At 45.8% G+C, this 22,719-nt stretch overlaps 1 protein-coding gene across 32 annotated transcripts in view; it reads left to right on the forward strand.

The window, feature by feature from the left end:
• The window catches only part of NRXN3 (neurexin 3), a 1,582,316-nt gene that overhangs the window by 65,884 nt on the left and 1,493,713 nt on the right, over positions 1-22,719 (forward strand). For all 32 annotated transcript variants that reach the window (XR_009264656.1, XR_009264657.1, XM_058739879.1 and 29 more), the window contains exon 2: positions 1,859-3,274. Coding sequence is in view for 30 of the 32 variants with exons in the window: in XM_058739879.1 (XP_058595862.1) it covers positions 2,566-3,274 (709 nt within the window). In the remaining 2 variants the exon portion in view is untranslated. The remainder of the gene's footprint in view (positions 1-1,858; positions 3,275-22,719) is intronic.

Below are 22,719 nucleotides of genomic sequence, written 5' to 3' on the forward strand. Positions count from 1 at the left end.
GGTGTTCTTTATTTATTTTTTTTTTTTAATTTTTTTTTTCAACGTTTTTTATTTATTTTTGGGACAGAGAGAGACAGAGCATGAACGGGGGAGGGGCAGAGAGAGAGGGAGACACAGAATCGGAAACAGGCTCCAGGCTCCGAGCCGTCAGCCCAGAGCCTGACGCGGGGCTCGAACTCACGGACCGCGAGATCGTGACCTGGCTGAAGTCGGACGCTTAACCGACTGCGCCACCCAGGTGCCCCTCAGGGTGTTCTTTAAATCTCACTTTCTCAAAGACTCGGATTTGTGGTCTTTGACTATTTCCATGGTGTAAATACGCCTAGCATAGTTGGTTCCATGCTGCTAAAGTGACCTTAACCAGTTCAAAAATTTCTGAAGTTTTAATGGTTGGCTCCGACAAGCCCACATGATTTACACTTCCATGCTGCTGTGTCTGTATTCTAGTTAAGCATCTTTTGTACTTCTGGAGGTAGTACATGCCACACTTTGGGAAGCACTGCTTGGACAAAATCATGTATAGAATAAAGGCTTTCCTTATGTTGGATTCAATCAACCTCTTGTTGGTTTGATCTGTTTGTTCAGTGGGCATAGATGTTTGTTCCTGGTTAAGGAACATTTTCCTCTTCAAAGCAGGGGTAATAACCAGCTTTGCTAATGGCACCATCATAAAAATCGTGGACAGTAATGGTCTGATAGAGACTGTGGTGAATTACCGAATGTGCCAGTTAATAAGCAGCAATTTGAACAGCTCTTGGAAATTATACTCATTGCTCTTATGTGAACAAAGAAGTCTCCACTTGGCTAGGTGGGCCAGAGTCTGCCTTCAACATCTAGATCACCCACTTGACTGGGTTTTTGTGCACTTCCAATCAGTACAAAACATATGGAATGTGCTCTAGGTCTGTTGTATTCCTCATTTGTTGTTCATTCTGAAGTTGTAATTTTTTTAAAAAAGTACTTGTGGTTTTATATACTGCCCCTACTCCACAGACGTACATACACTCACATCAACAACAGTTCTTCCTATCCCTTTGTATCCAAAATAAGAAAGTAAAGAACCTAGTGTTTATTGATAACCTGCTATCATGCCAAGATCTTCCATACATGATCTCATGGTGTCCTCTCTCCAAACTTATAAGTTATTTTCCTCTGCTTTATTAGTGAGGGAATAGAAGCTCAGATAGGTTAAGAAATTTGCTCAAAGCTCAACATAAAAGAACCAGGTTTCAGACACAGCCTTTCTTTTTTAAGTCTCAAAACATTTTTTCCTGTAAGAACTTTTCACCAACATTTATTAAAAGATGAAAGTTGTTTTGTTCGTTACTCACTTTCTAATTTATTTTTGCTGATTTTTATAAATATTTCTTTCACAAACTTAAAAGTGGGAATCTGTCTTAGGCCGCCTACACCCAAGCATTGGATTGTCAAGTTGAAAAAGAAAAATCTAAAAAGAAATCAATGTCATTTCATGCCTCTTAATAGGTAAATAAGTTAAAATTATGTGTGTGTATTCAAGTGTATGAAATGTTAGTACTTAACTTAAAAATAAATTTTAGCTATGTGACCCTGTGATATGAATATTGTAAAAATGTGCTGATACAGCTTTGGGAGTTTTGTACTATTTTTGCATATGGAAAAACTGCGTGCATCATTAGGCACTGAACTCAGGGTCCTGCAATGGCTCTGGAGGAACCTGGGCCCTCTCTCCTGTTTGAAGCACCAGGCACTGGGGGAATCCTTAGAATAGCCAGACTCATAGTCAGCGCTCCATCAATATTTGTGAATGAGATGCAGTATTTTCCTGACACTGCCCTAATCTTTCTTTCTTTTCTGCCCGCACCCCTTCTCCCTGCAGATCTTTTTCTGGAGTCCTGAGAGGCAGGTTATGGGCAGGACTGCCTCTGGTCTGCACCATGAAGTCTGAACCTGCTCCCGCTCTGCCCTGGGCCCTGCTCTGCCTGAGCACTCAGCTTTGGGCTGCCCTGCTCCCTGCAGCCCCCCGCTGCTAGGAGGTAAAACTTCAGGACTGGTCCTTGGCCTGTTTTTGCCTTTCACCTGGCTCACCTCACTGCTCACGCCTCCTCCATCACGGCACCCCCAGCCCAGCCCTCTCCCCGGCCTCCCCGGCTGGGGCATTTGGGGGTCCTTTGGGAGGAGTGCAGTGCTGAAGGCTTCCTCCTGCCGTGGACCTTCTTCTCCTTGAATCAAGGCCTCCGGATCCACATGGATAGCTGAGATCTTTTCTTGGAGAAAGACACTTTGCTCCTCACTCTAATCCCACATTTTCCCACTTGACTTTCCTCCTCTTCTGCTGCCTGGTCTTTCCCCCGCTGCTTCTTTATTGGATTTCTTGCTCGTGCACCCATCTGGGGCCGTCTTGTTCACTTTCCTTCTTCCTCACCCTCTGGATATTTGTGCGTGTGCCTCCTTCCCTTTGTGTGCTCTCTGTACCCCCCCACCCATCTCCTCTTCCTCTCTCCCTTCCCGCTGCCAAGGGGGATTGTTCCCCTCAGGGCTGTTCCTTGCCAGTCTGCTCCTCTGGCCTCAGTCCTGGCAGCCACAATGAGCTTCACTGCGCACTCGGTTTTCTTCACCCTGAAGGTGAGTGTCCTGCTGGGGTCACTGCTGGGGCTCTGCCTGGGCCTCGAGTTCATGGGCCTCCCCAACCAGTGGGCCCGTTACCTCCGCTGGGATGCCAGCACGCGCAGTGACCTGAGCTTCCAGTTCAAGACCAATGTCTCCACGGGGCTGCTCCTTTACCTGGACGATGGCGGCGTCTGTGACTTCCTCTGCCTTTCCCTGGCAGATGGCCGCGTGCAGCTCCGCTTCAGCATGGACTGTGCGGAGACTGCTGTGCTGTCCAACAAGCAGGTGAATGACAGCAGCTGGCACTTCCTCATGGTGAGCCGGGACCGCCTGCGCACGGTGCTGGTGCTTGACGGTGAGGGCCAGGCGGGCGAGCTGCAGCCCCAGCGGCCCTACATGGATGTGGTCAGTGACTTGTTCCTTGGCGGAGTCCCCGCGGACATACGACCTTCTGCCCTGACCCTTGATGGAGTACAGGCCATGCCCGGCTTCAGAGGATTAATCTTGGATCTCAAATATGGCAACTCAGAGCCTCGGCTTCTGGGGAGCCAAGGTGTCCAGTTGGATGCTGAGGGACCCTGTGGTGAGCGTCCCTGTGAAAATGGTGGGATCTGCTTTCTCCTGGATGGCCACCCCACCTGTGACTGTTCCACCACTGGCTATGGTGGCAAGCTCTGCTCAGAAGGTAAGACCTTCTTCCCAAGTCCTCTCTTACTAGAGACCCACCCACTGCATTGGGTGAGGCCAAGACCATGGATAGAAACCACCACTATCGTTGAAGGGCATCTTTAGCTACATGTTGGATAATTGGGTCCCTTTCCCTGAGGAGGTGGTGTACATCCTTCGATTGCTCTCAATGGAAAACCCATCAGATCTTGGCAAGGAGAGAATCCTGGCTACTCAACCATGGGCTTCTTACTCAGATGTTTGGCTGTACTCAAAGGGCTAGATGGAGCAGGCTGAAGGATGTGTGCCCCAGATCAGCTGCTTCCACTGCAGACAGCAGGGTTAGCACAGAGCAAGAATCTGATAGAAATGGGCAGTGTGGCTATCTCTGTCCCTCCTGATCCCTTGAGAGTTGGGCCCTTGGGATGGGTGGGACACTCCTCATCACTTCCTCCTTAGTCCCCAGGAAAAAGAGTGCCCATGCCAAGGAGAATGAGGGTGGATGGATTGCAGGTCCATTCTTGGCCCACTATCATCCCAGCCCTTCCATTTGCTTCTCATCCCACAGTCTTTGGGGAGGTGCCTGGAGGGTGGAGGAGGCAGCTGGGGATGGGACTACTCACCTCCTCATTCTAGCGGCAGGATTTTTCGTATGAGGTTCCTCTTTCCTGTCCTCCTCCTCCTCTCCATGTACTGAGAATGGTCAGGAAGGCACAGAGACTGACAGGAGCCTTGTCTAGCCAAACCCCCAAGGGGGCTGGCAATACTCAGTATAGCCTTGACGAGCCTCTCAAGTTCAACCACAGCTTCCCAGGGAGAGGGAAGGTGAGGCTCATGCCTGAGGACTTAGATTGCCCTCACCTTATTCACCAAATTCTGGCTGTATGGGATTAGATCCGAGAGAAGTGGCCCAGACTCTACTTTGACAAGTACCTAAAATCCAGATTCATGGACTCCAGGACTCATTGAAGGCCTGGCTTTGAGCAGGAGGAAGCACTGAAGTGACAAAGAATGTGAGAACTGACCACAGGGGTATGCATGTTGAGAGGCTGGAATGAGGAGGAGGCAAAGAAGTTTGATTTTCTCCTTTTTGAATCAAGCCCTGGATTCTTCTAGAAATGTTTTGCCATCCCATTCTGGTCTCTCCAGGAAGGTGGTGGGATGGTATAGGGCAGAACAGTGTTCCCAACCTTGGCTTCGCGTATTAGGATCACTTGCAGGGTGGTTTAAAAACTCTCAGGCCACCCTATGGGCTAATTCAATCAGAATTTTGTAGGGGGTGGGATCCAATGTGTATTTTTGAAGCTCCCCAGATGATTCTATTGTGCAGCCAAGATTGAGAACTAACAGGTCAAGGGAGGTCAGGTAGGTGGGGCTAGGTGAGTGTCCCAGCACTGACTTCCAGGATTTTTTCATTTTGGTGAGGCCCCTGCCTTGGGATTTGTAATTAAAAATAGTGTCTGTAGGTGTTCCTCAAGCCATCCCATAATAGCCCAACCCCTAAAGCAGGTTGTAATTCATATGAATTTTAACCACTCCTATTAAAAATGTTTTTTTTTAAATCAAAGCTAAGTTTATTTCATAGGTGGTGGATGCTGAAGAGTAGGACACTTCGAGGATCTTGTTGGAGACCCCTTTGTAGGTCATGTAGGGGCTATTGTGGGAGCCCTTCCCAGGTCTCTGCTGCTTCTTTCCTCTGCTGGGCTGGGCATCACATCTTCCCTCCTGTGGCTGGGCTGCAGGAGAGGGAGATTCAAGACATGCGTGCCACTTTTTATTGGCTTCTTTTTTTCCCCATGGAGCCCATTGGAAAAGTGGATGGGGAAGAGGACCCGAGGCCACCCCAGCCCACAAAGCCACTTTGGGAATGTGGTTATTGAAGCACTTCTTATAAGCAGGTGCCTTCTGGAGCTGACTCGTTCCAAAGCTTCTTCGCTTTGGAGAAAGTTCTGCCTGAAGACGCTGACATCTTGTTCGCCCAAAGGGTCTGCTCTGTTCTCAGAACTTGCATTGAAAGCTGGCATTCTTCCTTTCTAGGGACTAGGGTGTTTGCAAGTGTGTTGTTAACTTGCTGATTATCCCTGATTGCATTCTTTGTGTTTAAAAAGAACTCATTTCCTCTGGGCAGGTCTGGATCAGCACTTTTCTGCAGGAAGAATTTCCATACTGTATATGTATATGATTTGTCTTTTCTCTCTCTTTTGGGGTGTGTGTGTGCGTGTGTGTGTGTTTCAGGTCTCCAGTAGCATTTCTTTAGAGCAGATTGTAGGCAGTCAATTTTTTAATAGCTAAATACAACATGGATATTTTAATAATAGTTCTTTCTGCAGGGTTCAGATGGTCTAGTGGCTGTGGATTGATACCTCTATCTGAAGAAGGCAAACACAGAGCACAGCTCATTTATTCTCCTGATACATAAATAGAGTAAATGAACTCTGTCGTAACAGTAACAGTTGGCTGGCTTGGAACAGAGCAGTGCAAAGGTTGAGGTGAGGGTGGGTGTTGGGAGAGGTATCAGAATTGACTGTTGATAACTTGGAGTCTGTTGATCCTGGTAATTGTCATCATGTCTAATCAGTCACAAAAAATACATTACAGGCTTTTAGAAAATACCCGTTCTCTGTACACATAATTTTTAGCTAGTAAGCAGGAAAAGTTCACCTGTAAAATATTAAGGGGGACAAATTTAAGCAAATGTACCTAAAACAAGATGAATAGTCTAAACAAATGCCTACCCATTTGTCTAAAGATGATGTGGTGAGGTTGGCTGTGAGGATGCATCCACTCCCTACTCTGCCTCCTTTCAGTTGTACACGTCATAGACCGGAAACCAGCATACTTATTCCCAGATGTTGGTCCTGTGTGCCAGGCATCTATCTGATTGTCCTGATTTGTAGGATAGGCCTTGACATTTGATTGTGTCAGGGCTTGCACCCAGTTTGGAAGATCCATTTTTTACTTCATGCTTTAGCAATTCAAGAGCAGGAAGAGCTGGGAGGTCTCCTGCAGCTTCAGATGGATGTGGTCGGGGCCTATCAGAGGCGCTCTCTGTGGTCCATTAGCTTCTAGCATGCTGGCGGCATTGATGTTTGCTTGGCCTGTCTGGCTTTCCATGCCTTGATGGCTCCAGAATATCTCTGTGCTGCACCCTGGGAAGAATTCACAGATGGGCCTATCTCCCCTATGTGCTTTGGGCTCTTCTGATCCCTCATTGGGTGTCTTCTCTAGGAAGAACCTAGAAGATACTGGAGATGGTTGCTGTGGAAAAGTTGGGCCTAGGGGTTGGAGGTCCTGGACTCACTATCTTCTTTCATGTGGTGAAATGTTATTTTCTCTGGCTGCAGACTGAACTCCACACATCCTACTTGAGAAAAAACTTCATTACTAGACTCCTAACTTAATTAATGGTCACATTGAACATTCTGGCACATGGTGGAGAAAAGGTCCCAGATTTTTACTTCCAGGTGTTATGTTTGTAAACAAAATGTTCTGGTGCTCAACTTTGGACTTGTTTGTGTAATCTTGCCTTTTTAGTAAGGGTCTTAGAGGACAGAAGAAGTGCAGGTAGTTCAAAATGATTTTAAAATTAAACATATCTATTTTGGAATATAGTCAAGCTATGGCACAGCATATTCACTAGTTTTGATCTAGCCCAGTCTCCTGTTACCAGTGTCCTGGAGCTCACTGGGCAATGAAAAGGTATCCTGAGCTCCCCCAAAACAGCTGTGCCCTCATGGGTCATTGAGAGTTTATTATTACCTTGAAATGAGTTGAAATTGATACTTTATTTTTAAACCATTCTTAGTTATGAATATGCATGTATTGAATTTCTTAACAACCTTATTGTCATGAAGAATTGATTTGCTCCCAAGGTGTGTACATTTCAGTAATAGTCTTACTGAGGAGTTCCTTGAGTATGAAGTCAGCCTGTTGCAGGTGGGGTAGGTCCAGGGAAAGATGATGAAGGCATCACATGTTGATTTATCCTCCCAAGTCTCATTAAATGGGCCTACATATATCACATACTACCTGTGTGTCCCCACTTTTAGGTTAATTCAGTGAAGAGTCATGAGGTCCTATTCAGTTGGGGGAAAAAATGTTCATTGTCTATCTCTTCCTGCTGACTTGGGCAGGTGCCCAAACCAGAAGCTGCAGTCTTGAGTCTTAGCTCTTAACTTCTCAGGTGGTGTGATCCGACAGTGAGGTACAGCGGTGGGTGTTGGTGGAAGGGGCCCGAGCCTTATTACAAGCACACCGTTGAGTGGTACCTACTGGCCTCCCTTTCCCATCCCTCCAGCTGTCTGCAGCTGCAGGTTGGTTGGATTGATGGCTCAACACCACTGTGTGGCCTTGGTATGCCTTCCTGAAAGTGAATTTTAATTACTTTTCTTTTTACTGAGGATTTTGTGACTCTTCCCCCATTTATCCAAGCCAGAACTGGGATGGAATGATGTACCAAGAGACTGTTTTCCCCTGAGCATTTACCAAGGGCCAAAGGCTTCCAATGCTGAAGTTAAGGTTCTAGTGATTGCCCCAGCTGATCCTCCATTTCTGGGCATTTGTGTAAAAACACAAACATCTCCCTCCCCATCCCCAGTGCACATCCTGCTGGAATTGTAACATGGCAGTGTTGTTCCTAAACCATGTCAACCCTGCATGGCTTGGGGATAGGGGTGGGGGTGGGAGCTGCAGGGGAGTGGTGAGCAATCAGTAAAGACTATCTCTTCAGAATCCTTCTCCCCAGTATGGAGACTGTGGCACAGAAGCAAGGGCTTACAACATGCACAAAGGAGAACTGCGGCTTCCGAGACTTGATTCCCACCCAGCATTCAGGCGTTAGGTGGGACCAGCCCAGCCAGCCAGCAGGGGCTGTCGCTAAACGGAGCCTGAATAGGGGTCTGATTGCTCCTTTTTCCTCCTCTCCTTCTGATTACCAAGTGAGATTTCCTGGGTATGCTGTATGCTAAATGGCAGAACAGCCGCCTGCCACTTGCACCAATTATCCCTCTTTTAACTGCCGAGGGAAGAGCAATTTTTTTATACCCCCCACCCCCCACCCCACAGTAGCATCTCTGCCTCCTTTAAAGAAATAAGACTGTTTTTCCTTGTTCCCCCTTCAGGGGGGTGAGAACAGTCTTCTTTCTCCCTTCGCAGAATCCATACACCAGCTGCAGGCTACAAAGGGGGTGGACACGGGGTAAATGCTTCCTCCGAATTCAGTGGGGTTGAGGGTTACCCAGGCATTTTGCCAAGAGCCTTGGAGTGGCACGTGAGCTTGCATTTGCATTTGGTAATGAGACACCACAGGCCCAGCACCAGGGGCTAATTATCTTCATGGCCCCTATCTTCCTTTGCAGGCTGTCAGGGAAAGATGGTTTCCAGTTCCTAGGGCAGCTGCCCATCAGCGGGGTCCTCTGCTCTCTTTGCGGGACAGAAGAGATAGGGTGTATGCTTGGGGAATGGGGCCAACATACTCTCCCTGCAGTGGGTGTCCTGTACAACAAGGCCCAGAGGTGGAGCTTGAGCGAGAAGCTTCAGGGCAGGGCTGTGAGGGTCAGGAACCCTTCCTTGGATAAAAATAATAATGATGTCAGTATTACTATTATCGAATGCCATCATGTGCCTGACAGCCTAGGTGCTTTATGCGCATTGTCTCATCTAATCCTCACGGCACTCCTATGTGGTTGATATCATTAACTAGCCCCACTTTACAGATGAGGAAAGTGAGGAGCAGAGAAATTTGGAACTTGAAGAAGGTTCAGTGTAGTCTTAAGAGCATGGCTTCTGGAATGAAAAAGATTGGACTTCAATCTGGGCCTGTCCAGTTATAAGCTGTGTGTCTTTGGAGAAAGTTTTAGAAGATTCAGTATGCTCATCAATAATCGTAATAATTAATAGCAGCTACCATTCAAGGAGTGTCTACACTATATTGACTGCTGTGCATGAGTTAACTTTTATAACCCTCACAGCCACTCAACACACCATCGTTCTCATTTTGTAGACAAGGAAGTTAAGGGACGAGAGGTTCAATAATCTGTCCAAGGTCACACAGCTAATAAGAGGCAAAGCTGAGGTTTGTATCTAGGCAGACTGGCTTCACAGACCACACTTAACCACTGTACCATCCTGCCTTGCAGTGAATCAGGGTAAGAAATTGTACGTCGTGGAGTTGTTGAGAGCATGAAAGCAGATGAAATGTACGGAGTTATCTACATAGTCTCTGGGAAAGAACAAGTCCTGACTCCGGGCTATTGGTCTTCCTGGTGCTTGTAAGAATGAACTGTGTGTCAATTTGGTCTTGTAGAAGGTTTGATGCTCCCCTTTGAGTACCCCCACCTCTGCCATTTTCCTGCATCCCAGTTTGAGAAATGGTAGAAACAAAAGGAGGGGAATTCAGTTTCATTGCCATTTTGCCCCTGCCTGAGAGCCAATGATAATGGTTGTGCCTGTTGGACCATATTTGGAACTCTTTGCAAACCTGTGGTGTTCTGGCCCCCATAACAACACAATGAGGCAGGTAGGACAGGCTTTACCATCCCACTGAAAAGTGAGGAGACCCAGACATGAGGCTCCAGTGAACTTGTGGGTATGAGGGCAAGTTTGGATGCTGCCTGTTTGGCGGGTGTCTCTGGGACCTAAAAACCCAGATTCCCAACGTGGCATTTTATTTCTGCTCCTAGGCTCCCTTCATTAACACAAATGGCCTGTGTCTCCATTGTGAGATGGAGCGTTGCCTCCCTGGATGCTGGTGATAAGCAAAATGTCAACCTCCTGGTGTAGGAGGTTATCAGCTCGGCCAGTCCCAAGGAGCCTTACTCCTCCCAGACAGACAGAAAGCGAGAATATGAGAGAATGAGAGAGGATGAAATGAATGTGTCTGAGTATTCAATTCCCACCCTCAAGACCCTGGTTTGAAGTGAAGTGACTGGGGATTGGACCCATGGGTCATGAGGCATTTGGAGCACAACTACACCACGCTGGAGCATCGCTGGACAGCATGACCTCTTCAGACTTAACCTTTGGTTTCCCAAGTACCAGGAATTGCCCAGCATCACACCCAGGGTTGGCGGTAAAAGATGGAGCTCCTGGATTACCCTGTCAGACTCCTTCTTGCTTTCCTGCTGCCTTCTGACTGTCTTCACAGCTAACAAAACCAAACTCTCTTTCTCTGCGTTTGTGCTTCTCTTTCCCTTTGTGTGTGGGGGAGGGGAATCAATACAGAGGCGGATTTAACCAGGAAACAAAACCTTTCATATATCCTCACTTGTGTGGTCCCTTTCAAGGTGCCATACTTAATGCTGTATTTGTGATTTTTTTTTTCTTAAGGAATCCGTGGTATCATCAGCTTCCAGCTCCACCTCTGTGGATCCGCCTCTGTTAAGACTTGTTGCTGCCCAGTGGCAGCAATGTTGCTCTGGGTGTACATGTGATTCCCCAGTGGCCTACGACCCTTCATCACAGACACACTTTCCTTCACTTCATAACCGGCAGGGCAGGAAGAGCCTTGGAGGGGGAGTGTGGAGGATGAGGGGCATCTAGGAATGTTATATGGGGAGGCATCTAGGATATCCAGTGGGCAGAGAGAGGCCATGTCTAGAAATGTTTATTGTTGATGCAGAGGAAAGTGCTGGTGTTTAAAAAGAGGGGGCACCCGCATCCTCCTCCTGAGGTTTTCCCAGCTATAGTTGGGATGTTTGGTTCGCTGTGGCTCACTGGGGGGCTGTGTTACAGGTGACAGGCTGTGGCTGACAGAGGAGAGGGACAAAGCGTGGCTCGGCAGGCCTGTCTCCGTGATCTATTTGGGAACTGACAGTGCCAGTGGGTTGTCATTACTGCCGTTGTTCTCCAGAAATTGATGTCTTTGGGTAACCTATTCGAAAGCAATACGGGGCCCTCTTTAAATGTGTCATCATCTATATCTGCTCTCAGACCTCTACTGCTGTCCACAATGTTCCTAAATAATGCATTTTCCAATTAAAAAAATTTTTTTTAATTCAGGAACCAATACTAGCAAGCTTTTAAAAACAAATTGATCTCACAGTCATCTGGCCAAACTGCCCAGCTCTGCTCTGTGTTAAAACTTACTTCACACGTGGTCCTACAAATGGCTAATGTTTCAGCTCTTTGGGGGGAAAACACTGTATTCTGTGAGGTACACAAGGGCCTGAAGAGGATGGAGATGAAAGAAAGGCAGGGACATGAGCTGGAGGCAATATGAGGCTCTTGGTTTAAGCTGTGACATGCACTTAGGATCCTTTGGGCTTAACTGAGGCTCTTATTTAACAGAGTCAGTCTTAACTGACTCTGAGGAGCTTTTCTGTCAAGTTTCTCCACGAGACTCTCTACGTCTGATCTTCTGATATTTTTGCCTCTTGACTGCTGGTTTAGTACTCCTGAAGCAGTTCTATTTGCCGGTGCAAAGTTCTTAGAAGACAGAATCTCAATAGTCCCGTGGTTGTTGGCAACACATGGGTTGGTGTCTTTGCTGTCTCAGGCAGAGCGTTCCAGGCAATCCCATACCCTCTCCTCCAGGTATTATTGGGAATGTGTTACCTGCAGCCCCAGGAGAATAGACAAAGTGCAGCGAGAGAGTGTTGAGCTTTTTAGTTAATAAGTTGCTTTAAAATAAAAACAATACCCCTCTTGTGGGGAGGGACCAGCCAGGCTGAAATCACACGTATGCGATCCAAACAGTGGGAACAGGGCTGGCAAGGCTGGGAACTTGCCGCATTCTCATGATTTCTTCCTTCGTCCTCATTCTCTAAGGCTTCTTTCCTTTCCAGAAGGGGTCCTGTCTCTTGCATGGCTAGCTTGGACTGCTAAAGGAAGCGGGAAGGGTGAGCTTAAAGGATGGTAAGCCTCTCACCTGTGGGATTCCTAAAAGACTAATCTTCCCCTAGAATACTTGCTCCTCCTAGATCAGGAGAGGCAAGGCTGGAGTTTAGGCTCAGGAGATGTGCTGTGAGCCCCTTCTCAGATTTGAGGAGGCACACTGAAATTTGGGGGGACCCTGGTGCTGGGGAAGAAATATTCTATGAGGGATGAAGCACAGATCCCGTGATCCATTTAGAGGACAGTGAGGCATTTACATTGCCTTCTGGTCCTGGCTTTGCCTATGTAATGCACTGGAAACCAAGGTACATTGTAAAGAATCATGGGATGATAACTTTGGAGGGGATTTTAAGGATCTTTGGGTCTAACTACCCATTTCCACCCTCTTCTCCACTGTGTAAGACATATTTCCTCCTCTCCAAAATAGCCCTAGTCAACTGCAGTGGTGGATGGGGGCTCAGTGCCTTTCAGGGAAGCCTAATGTATCTCTCTGTGGTCACTCCTGAGGGTCAGGGAGCTAGCTCTTCCTACATCAGGCTGCGGTCGGCCTCTAGCCACGTCCTCACTGGTCCCCATTCTGATTAAAGCAGTCTGACCTTTGCAATGGGCCTTGTGGGTGAGGGGATGGGTGGGTCATAACATTTCTGGATGCTGCTCTGCAAGAATTAACTCTTGTGTCAAGTAAAATTCATACGGGATTCTCTAATATGGCACTAGTGGCCCGCACATCACAGAGTTATTTAGAATTAAGTGCTTGAGATTAATCTTAAACAGTGTGGGAGGGACTGATGTGGGAACAGACTCTGAGGTAAGCAGGTGATTCATGCTCTAGTCATTTTGTTCCTAGGGCTCTTGCACTCTGGAAGATTCATGGTTGGCCCCATCTCTGGCTCTATTGTCTGTGCCTCATTTCGCCCCCCTAAGATGTCCCATCTTCCTCCACACCCCGCTGGCTTTGCAGCATCTCTGCTTTTCCTGGGAGCCCCCTGGAAATCTCTAATGGCTCGGCAATAAGATAGACATTCTAGAATGCTATGGAGTAGCATAAAGTGGAATTGGATTGGTCTAGCTTAACAAGCCCATCCTGGCATCCAGGGTCAGACACCCCAATAGACATCAAGGTTTTGCTAAAAAGCCTAACAGAATGGTTTTTAGAAAAAGAAGATCATAAAACGAAGCAGTATCAAGTAGCTGCTTCTGGAAACTGGCCTTGGAAACAAATGCCTGATCCAAAAATGCTTCTATTCTGCCAGGTTGCCCTGGGTTTCCCATGTTTTTGGCCCTGTTGGGCAAAAGTCTCTTAGGGAGAGGGATTAGACAGGGCTAGAACATGTTCCTCTCACATTGGCATAGACTGTAAACCTGCCAAGCAAATTCCATCCTGCAACCTAAAGGGGACGAGGCTAGCCTGGCGCTCAGCCACCTCCTCACTGGTGGTCATTTTACTGACACTGCAGCAAAGAATGGAGAACTCATCTCATAATTTTCTGATTTAAAATAGTTTACTTTTAAGAGCAAAGCCCACAGAGGCCATTTTGACCCTAAACTTGAAATGTATCCAGAGTCATCAGCTTCTACTCCGGGGTTTCATTGTCCATCCAGGTTCTGTGGACTACACACATGTGCTGGGAAGTGGGCATGACCACATCATATGGCCATGTGAGAATTGGCACGTGGGCAGATGGTTGGGTTTTAGTTGCTGTAGAAAACTTTGCTGTTTGCTCTTCCTGATGTTGAGTGTTCAGCCTTGTGTTAATGCAGATTGGGGCTGTTTTTCCCCCATGTAGAATATATAACCAGTGGCTACATTTTAATGTGTCTCTTGGCTCCCTTTGGCTTTCACGTCCTTAATGCAAGTTGCAATAACTCAGTTGAGTTTCCTGATTCTTGTTGCAGGAGTGTATATAAGGAGGCACTCTCTTTGAGAACTCTAAGACATGAAACCAAGGGAAAACGCTATTTCCCTTTGTTAATTATTGCATTTACAGGCTTGGTGTTAAACCACTGGAGTGTGACAGACAGCAGTTGCTCAATAAATATTGCATTAATAAAGCACATTCTGTGTGTATATATGTGTGCTTTCATGTTTTGTATGCATGCACTGGTGTCTGCGTTCATGTGCTAACACACGTGATGGATGGATGTAGGTTCCCAGGAATGTGAGTTTAGTAATACCTGTTTAACACTTTAACTGGTGGTGTATCAGATATGACTTGGACTGCAGTGGGCAGTAGGCACTGGAAATGCCTCCTCTCTTTGAATGGAAAGAGTGGCATGTTTACTGTGGGGCAGTTTTCATCGAATCTGTGTCAAGTGCATACACTTTGTACCTGGTTTGATCTAGTTGAAGACAGACTAGAAAGAATTTCTTGTTTGTTTACAAACCAGTGGTTTCCTGTAACAATTATAGGCAGCAGCCAGCCTGGGACCATGTAAATGCTTGTGCAGTGGCTGTTTGAGGCAGACATGTGGTTGTCACTGGAGATGGAGAGGCCCCATTAGCTTGTGTGGATTCCCTGGAGAAGATGAGGCTCACTGGGGACAGGATAATTGTCCTCGGATATCAGAAGAGCTGCCACAAAGAAGAAGAAGCGGATACTGAGTGGGAGGGTTGAGAGATCAGAGCTACAGAGAAAGAATCCTGATGCTGAGAGCTGTCGGACCATGCCTCCCCCCATCTCTGGAGGGAATGCAGCAGGTGCTGGGGTGACACCTGTCAATTTGTGCTGGTGTGTATGTGCCTTCACACTAAGGACGCCGTGGTTCTGAGGGTCTCAGCTTCCAGGCCCACCCTTATGTTTGATCATGTTCGTCCTCTGCCTTTCAGGGGCTGGGGGTGAGAAGATTATTCTCTAGATCATTGGCGTTAAAAATGGAGGAGGGCGCCTGGGTGGCTTGGTCGGTTAAGCGTCTGACTTCAGCTCAGGTCATGATCTCACACTCCGTGAGTTCGAGCCCCCCATCAGGCTCTGTGCTGACAGCTCAGAGCCTGGAGCCTGTTTCAGATTCTGTGTCTCCCTCTCTCTCTGCCCCTCCCCTGTTCATGCTCTGTCTCTCTCCATCTCAAAAATAAATAAACGTTAAAAATTAAAAAAAAATGGGGCATATGCAGGACCATTCTTTGGAGATGTGTGTAGTTAACTTATATACAAATTATTTATAACTAGATAAACATCTCTTGCGACAACATATTAAAGTTATTTTTTCTAATAGGCAGTTTGTTCAGAAAGGTTTAGAGGCCACTGATCAATACTAAAATTTACATTTATCTCTCTTTAGTTGATTGTAGTTACTCTTGGCCTCCTGTTACAATTCCTTCCCCCCGGGGGCTTGCAGTTTTCAGGTGGAGGCTGACACCAGGGATATGTGTGTTGGGCTCTTGTCCTCTGTCTTTAGCCCTGTGCGTGGTGGTCTTGTTGACCTGGCCAGGTGGTTTTGGAGGGTCCCATGGGAACATATTCTGGTCATACCTCCCTCCTTCAGGGGCCTCACTGTTTGGAATTCCTAATACTATCTCAGAGCTTCTTTCAGCATAAAATCATGGCATTTTCAGGGGCAATTTTGGCTTGTGGAAGAGAACCAAGTCTTTGAGGTATCATCCAGTATTTATAAAGCAGTTCTTGACGTATAATCATCTATTTTTTGGAGTAGGCCATCTATTTACTGGAATAAGTATATTCTGTGATTAGGCATTCACAGAGGGAGTGCCTATTATGTACCAGGGAGGTCCCTGCCCATGTGGAGCTTGTGGTCTAGTTGGGAAGCCTGTCAGGCAAAGAAGTATAGCATGCAGTAGAGCCGCTAAAGTACCAGGTAGAATGTTAATAGAGTAGCTCCAGAAGGGGTGTCCCACCCTGCTTGGGATGGGAGGATATTTCACAGTCAGACTTAGAAGTTTTATTTGGCAGACTGTTGGGGAAAGGACATTTCAGGGCAGCCCTGTGAACCAGTTATTTGCAGTAGTTAATGTGGCTGGATTGAAGGATGGAGGCCAATGGGAAAAGAATGAGAGGAGGCATTAGGCAGGGTGGATCTCAATGCTTTGTAAGGATTTTGGACATTATTTTTTTCCTGCAGTTGAGGGCTATTGGAAGTTTTTCAGTTGAGTGTAACAGATTTGAATTTTAGAAAGATGGCCCTAGGGGCAGTTTGCATGATGGATTGGCTGGCTATTGGAAGGCTTAAAGCAGAGAGGCTAGGTGGAGGCTATTGTGTGGTTTTGTTGAGAGAGAAGTCTATACCAAAGGAGTAGTGATGAAAGAAGGGTCAATTGCAGAGATGTTAAGAAAAAGAACTTAATAATTGGAAAGGCAATGACTTTGAGCGGTGTTGGACTTGTGCTGCCTGGCTCTGCCACATACTAGCTGTGCAAACTTGGATAAAGGACAACTTCTCTGTGTTTTAATTTCACCATCTGTGAAATGGGTGTAATAATAGTGCTCACCATTTAGGATTGCTATGAGGTTTTACTGAATTCTCATGGAGAATTCTTAGGACAACACTTGGCACGTAGTAAGCATTCAGTGAATGTTAACCATTATTACTAATTAGCATCAATTATTCTTCAAAAGGGGAAGGAAGAGCTTTGATGATGTGCTCTGGTTGTAGGTATAACTAGGGCAGGAAAGTCAGTGGGAGGAACAGATCTGGCGTGAAGACAAGAGGGGGGTAATAATCAATTTTGGTTTGTCTGTCTGTACCCCACCTTCTCTTTTGACTCTGTAAGATACTTGCAAGGAGATGTGCAGAAGCAGGTGGGGGCGATGGTTGTTCTAGCGGGGAGGGTGGGATTGGATATAGATGTCAGAGTTGTTGTGGGGGTGAAAGAAGGCTTACACATGGATGAGGTTGTCTAGGCAAAGAGTATAATTCAGAGGGGAAGAAGGTACAGAACCTTTGGGAACCTTAATATTTATAGATAGTAGAAAAAAAGGAATCTGTGACCTTGATGAAAGCAGATGACCAGAGATGTAGAAGGAAACTAGGAACAAAGGAAAGTTCCTTAAAATTCTTCACTGGTCGATAAATGAAAGAGTGCTCCTTAACCTCATTGGAGTTGGGACACTGATTTGAATGTAGTAGAACAGCATCAAAAGATTACATAGTTTAATTTTAAAACTATTCACATTGGCCTTTCTTCTACCTTCAATCTAGTGTGTTCTGCTCATTTGAGAAAATTTCTACAAATAGGAAGTGAAGTCTTGGATAGAGATGGTGAAACTGAGGGTTTTGGATGTTCGCATGATGGAATTTCTGGCTCCCAGAATATCAGAATCCTGTGGGAATCAAGGACTCAAAGATCTGAAAGAAACAAATCCAAAGAAAAAGAAATGACTTGCCTAAGACCAACCAGTTGGCATTCTTATTTGTGCTTTGCATTTGAGACCATGTGATTAAACATGAAACGCCTTGTCTATGTTTTTCTTGGAGCTGGGCATTGAACTCTTGAGGATACCAGCACTGGCACTCAGTTCAAAGCCATGCACCTTTTCCTGGGATTAGGCAAGAGATCTTCTAACTCTGGTCCTTGTAAACTAAAAGAGCAAGATCCTCCACATAGGGGGCTTTGGAAGCCCCTGGCTCAGCAGCCAGTGATGTAAATGCTGGTAATTAACTCACTTGTGGTTTTTCTACCTTTGCCATGGGTGGGGTGTTTGGAAAGGGAGAAAAATCATTTCTTAAGGAAATTGAGGCTCTCTTCTAGTTGCCTGCTTGCTGCCTTCCTCCTGTCTCTGACTCTCCAGGGCTGGGGGTGGGTGCTGTGTCCGTTCTCCGAATGCTTGCTGTGCAGCACAGTTTTCCAGGAATTTCAGGACATAGGAATTTTCACCCAGCTGTGTTGTGTGTTGCTGTTCAGCAATCTGAAGTTGCTTATCCAGCATAAGTCAGAATGGGGAGCCTGGGGAGGAGGGGGAACGCCTTCGAACATTTTTCTAAGCAGAAGAAATTGAGGTGTTAGGGGCCCAGCTGGCGTGTGATAGGAACCAAGAAATGGAGCCTACGTGAGCGTGCATGCCCACATGAAATCTCTTACTGATGATGTTATTCCAGAGGTACTTCTTTCCACACCCTTAACACCAATGAACACTTACTGAGGACCTACTGTGTGTCGGGGAGGGAGCATGGGGGTAGAACAGTGAATAAGACAGACATGCCTTCATGCTGCTTAATTCACCAAGCAATGCCAAGTGATGGATGCTTTGAAAGGGGAAGTGTAGTGTAACAGTGGTCTCTGTGTCCCTCTTCAACCTGGCAGAACAAAGACTCAGGGAAGTTCAAGGGTATGCTTAAGACATTCTAAGGAATCACAAGAGGTCCAGGGCTTTTCTAGATGCAGTTCTCAGGCTGGCTCTCCCAGTCGGAGTCTGCTGGCCACAGACCACAAGAGAAACTGGTAGGCTCAAGGCTGAGTTTAGCTTAGTGCTCTGCTCTAACCATACCATGATGCCATTTTAATTTTGTGGAAATCTTATAGATTTATATCACTTGATTATTTTGATTGACTAAATTTAATGATGATGATGATGATGATGATGATGATGATGATGATGATGAACTAATCCTCATGAAGCACTTTCTACATGTCAGGCATGGGGCTGAGTGCTCTCAAATGTAAGTTCCTTTAATTCTCTCAACCACCCCTTATGAAAGAGGTTCTGTTGTTCTTGGCTGTAGATGAAGGAGCCAGAGTTGAAGAGAGAAAGTCATCTATCTGCCTAAGAAGTGAGCCTGGGTGCAAAAGAGGGTGATTACCCTATAAGGTGGTTACAAATATTAAATGAGATAATGAAGGCAAAGCAAGAAGCACATTGATTGTCAAATAACAGATGCTTGATCGATGAGAACCATTATGGTTTTTGATCCCTGCACCAGGCTCTGTAATGGTCACTGCTAACCATGTAGTTAAGAGTATCTATGCACCATTGTTCTAAGCACTTTACACACCTTAACTCATTTAATGCTCACAACAGTTCTCTGAGGAAGTGCTGTACTATTCCCATTTTATAAATGGATATGCTGAGATCCAGAGACATAAGCTTATTTTCCCAAGGTCATGCTGCCAGTCATTCTCCATTGGAAGCAGGTGTTTTAACTCCAGAGCACATGCTCTCTTTGCCATTATGCTATGTGAGAGGTAGTTACACAACCCCAAATTCAGTGCTGTCCTACATGAACTTCTGAGACAGAAAACGTAGTTCATTTAGTCTCCAGGGTCCTGCTTGTCTCTTTTTGTCCACTCTTCCTCCCTTCCCCCATACCACTGTTTGAGTTTTTAAAGACAATGTGTAGCTAAGGAGAAAATGGATGAGAGGTATTCCACCAAAGCTCATTCTCCAGTGGATCCTCTCAAGAGTTTTTTCAGATAGAATAATAATGTCATGGATATTAAGACAGCAAGGAAAAATAACAGAGGAGCACTGTGAAAGTAAAAGTATTACATACAACACACAACAAACAGTGACTCAGACCCTCATTTTTCCAATTCAGCCCATCCCCCAGACTCAGTCTCCCTGTGAGAGAACCTGCTATCCTGTCCTTACCCTTTCCTCACCTCTAATCACCAACCTCCTACAGGCCTCTAGTTCCACTCAACTAATTCCTACTCCTCCATCAGATCTCAGCTCAGACCTCACCTCCTCCAGAAAGCTTTCCTGGACCCCATGCCCAGCCCATTCCATGTGGACTAAATGGCGCTTCCTGAACTCCTGTAGCATCCACTATAGTTTCATAAGTGGAAGGTGACTTACAATAGGCCACTCTGCCAGCAGGTGGCTGAGGCACTGGGACTAGAGCCCAGGTATTCTAACTCCCTGTCTGGCATCCATTCCCCTATATCACACAGAGAAGAGATAGGTGGCCCAAGAGAACTGGCTGATTCCACAGAACACGGGTTGCCAAGCACAGTGTGTGGTGAAGCTATGGTGCCTGTGTTGGTGCATCTTACAAGTTAGAGGAAAATAGTGATGGAAACTTAATCCAATGTGTGAATAATTATAAATGTGATGAATGGTATAGATGGCAAGAGCGGAACGGGGGGAGATCTCATGAGAAAAAGGGTGCTCAGGGAGGCTCCCCCACTCCCCCAGGAGGTGAGAGTAAAGATGAGAAGGAACCAGGAGGAAGCAGTGGAGAGGGGCAGCATCTCTTCATTGTCACTTGTTTGGCCTAAGGACAAGAGTAATTAGTCTCTTATCCCTGGCAGGAGCTGTGTCTTTTATTTGTAAATATTTGTTTGGAATATGGTTGATGGGTAATGCAGATGGAGGGAGAGAGGACAGGGATGAAGAACAAGAGAAACCTTCATTCAGTATGGTAGGGTGAGGACTCTGGTCTTGTCTGGTAAATGGGCATATCTAGGGGACACCTCCATCCAGAGTTCTGAACTCTAGAGGTGAGGATGAGGCGTAGAATCTCTGTGTAAAGGAAGCTCTATGTAGAGAAGGTGAAGATGAAAGGCTGCTAGAACAAGCAAGCCAGTGAGTGTCATTAGCTGCCAGTCCAAAGACACTTGTTCCCCAAATAGCCGCACAGTGTGAGGGCCACCCACGGCATTTCCAAACAACTGCCTTTCCTTCTAGCGCTGACTTTATCGGGCTGCCCTCCCAGGCACTCCTGCCTGCCATGTGTGTTTTCTCGGTGCAGGAAGAGGCAGAGGGGGTTGCCCTGGTTAATCCACACTCTTCAGTTATTGTTCCCAGGGACATTTATAGTCCAGAACATGTAAACAGTTCTCAGCTTGGAGGAGTAGGGGGACAGTCTGAGGCTGGGAATCTGCTTGATGCTAAGTGTCCTATGCTTCCTGGGCTTTAGGCTAACATCTATTGAACAATTACTATGTTTCAGGCTCTGTGTGAGTGGCTTTACCTTTTGTCCCCATTTAGCTGACGAGCAGACTAGAGCACACTTTCCCCATCTACCTTCTGTGGCAGACATGCAAAGATACCAGAATGAAGTTTTGTCATTCGTCAGGAAAATGAGAGAAATAAACATAATGTAGGAGGTTTATTATAAAGGCACATTTTTTTTTTAACTTTGAGATTATGCCCTTTTACTTTTTGGTATTAAACTACTTTTTATTTTTAAGAAAGCCTGGTAATACAAAGCATCAGTTTTGGGCTTTTGCTTTTTCTTGGCAAAATACAAATAGTTATTCTATGTTTCCAAAATTACTAAATTGCTTGAAATATATTACAGGAGAGTAAAATCTAGTAGTGTGCCAGTTATTATGTCAGGCAATAGGTGGTTTCCATGCTACTTTCTTCCTATGAATAAAGTATTTATATAATTGTTTTCACTTTCTATTCTGATCTTTTATCAGAAAAAATGCATCTGGACAGGAGCTCTGAGATCATATGATTTATCTTTCTTCAGCATTTATCAAGATGTTTTGATTGCACAGTTTGACCTTGAGACATTTTAACTCTATGTTGGTGTAGTCAAGATTATACAAACACTGAAACATTTTTATTATAGGAGTATTTTTTAGAGGCAAATGATGTGGGGCTCAGATGATTCCTCAATCCAGTTTTCCTTCAGCATACTTAAACCATTTCTTATTTTTCCAATTCATTTATATTTTACTAAATTAGTTTTAACCAGATCAATTCTGCTCCATGTGTCTTCTACAGTGAAGATTTGATTAATCGATCAGTTATTTTTGTGTGTGTGTGTGCCTATCAAATTTTGCCTATATAGCTTCTGCCATTGTGAACGTTCTTTTTGTGGTCATTATTTCTACCACATCCAATTTTCTCACATCAAGTTTGCCAGTCTAAATTTTGTCAAGAATGTTTGATTCTTCCTTCAATTTTTTAGTCAATAACAAATTTTACTATGTGCATTTTTAGCTGCTGTCAGTTCCATTTTGTGTTGACTTTTTTCCTGACAGTTCTGATTTTTTTCCAGGTCACTTTTTACAGTTCGAAGAACCACATCTTCCTACAACTAAAGTCAGCCTCTTGCCTAATGTTTTTAGCAGGTGCAAAAATGTACTTGAGAGGTCAAAAATTCAGGATCCAAATATTCTGTGTTGCTGAAAGAGACCAGTGATCCAGAAGGATTAAGAAATCTACCCAAGGTCATACATCATGTTCTTGGCAGAGTTCTTCTGGGTTATTTCAGCATATACGACTCCACTGGTTCAGTGAAGGACATATCAGAATGTAAGATTGGGTTGATCTTGATGGCATACTATCTGCTCCTACCCTCTCATTCCCCCTTCTGAGTCTAATGGAACTTCCACCTACCCGCCTTCTTGAGAAATAACAGCTGGGGCCCCAGTTCGAAGCCTCTTGGCTTCTCCCTGCTTCCTAACTAGGCCCGCCTTAAGCTGTGTGTGCACTGGGGTGGCATGATTTACAAACAAGCAGGACCAAAAAGGAAAAATCCTCTCTTGTGGAGAATTAGGTCAGTGGCAGAGTTGGGGAGGGGAGGGAATCCAGACCTTGTTCTCCCATCTTTCAGTTCACCCCCTCTTCCCTAAAGCAGTCAGGGCAGAAGCCACATTGCTATTGAGAAGCAGACATCTGGGCTTGGGGGTGAGGAGCAGAGGGGCAGTACCCCCCCCCTCGCCGTATTCATGTGCAGAACTGTGTGAACATGAAAGCGGCCTGTTTTCTGGCCACTTGGGAC

The sequence above is a fragment of the Neofelis nebulosa genome, chromosome 7 (genome assembly GCF_028018385.1).
Source record: "Neofelis nebulosa isolate mNeoNeb1 chromosome 7, mNeoNeb1.pri, whole genome shotgun sequence".
Classification (NCBI taxonomy): Eukaryota; Metazoa; Chordata; class Mammalia; order Carnivora; family Felidae; genus Neofelis; species Neofelis nebulosa.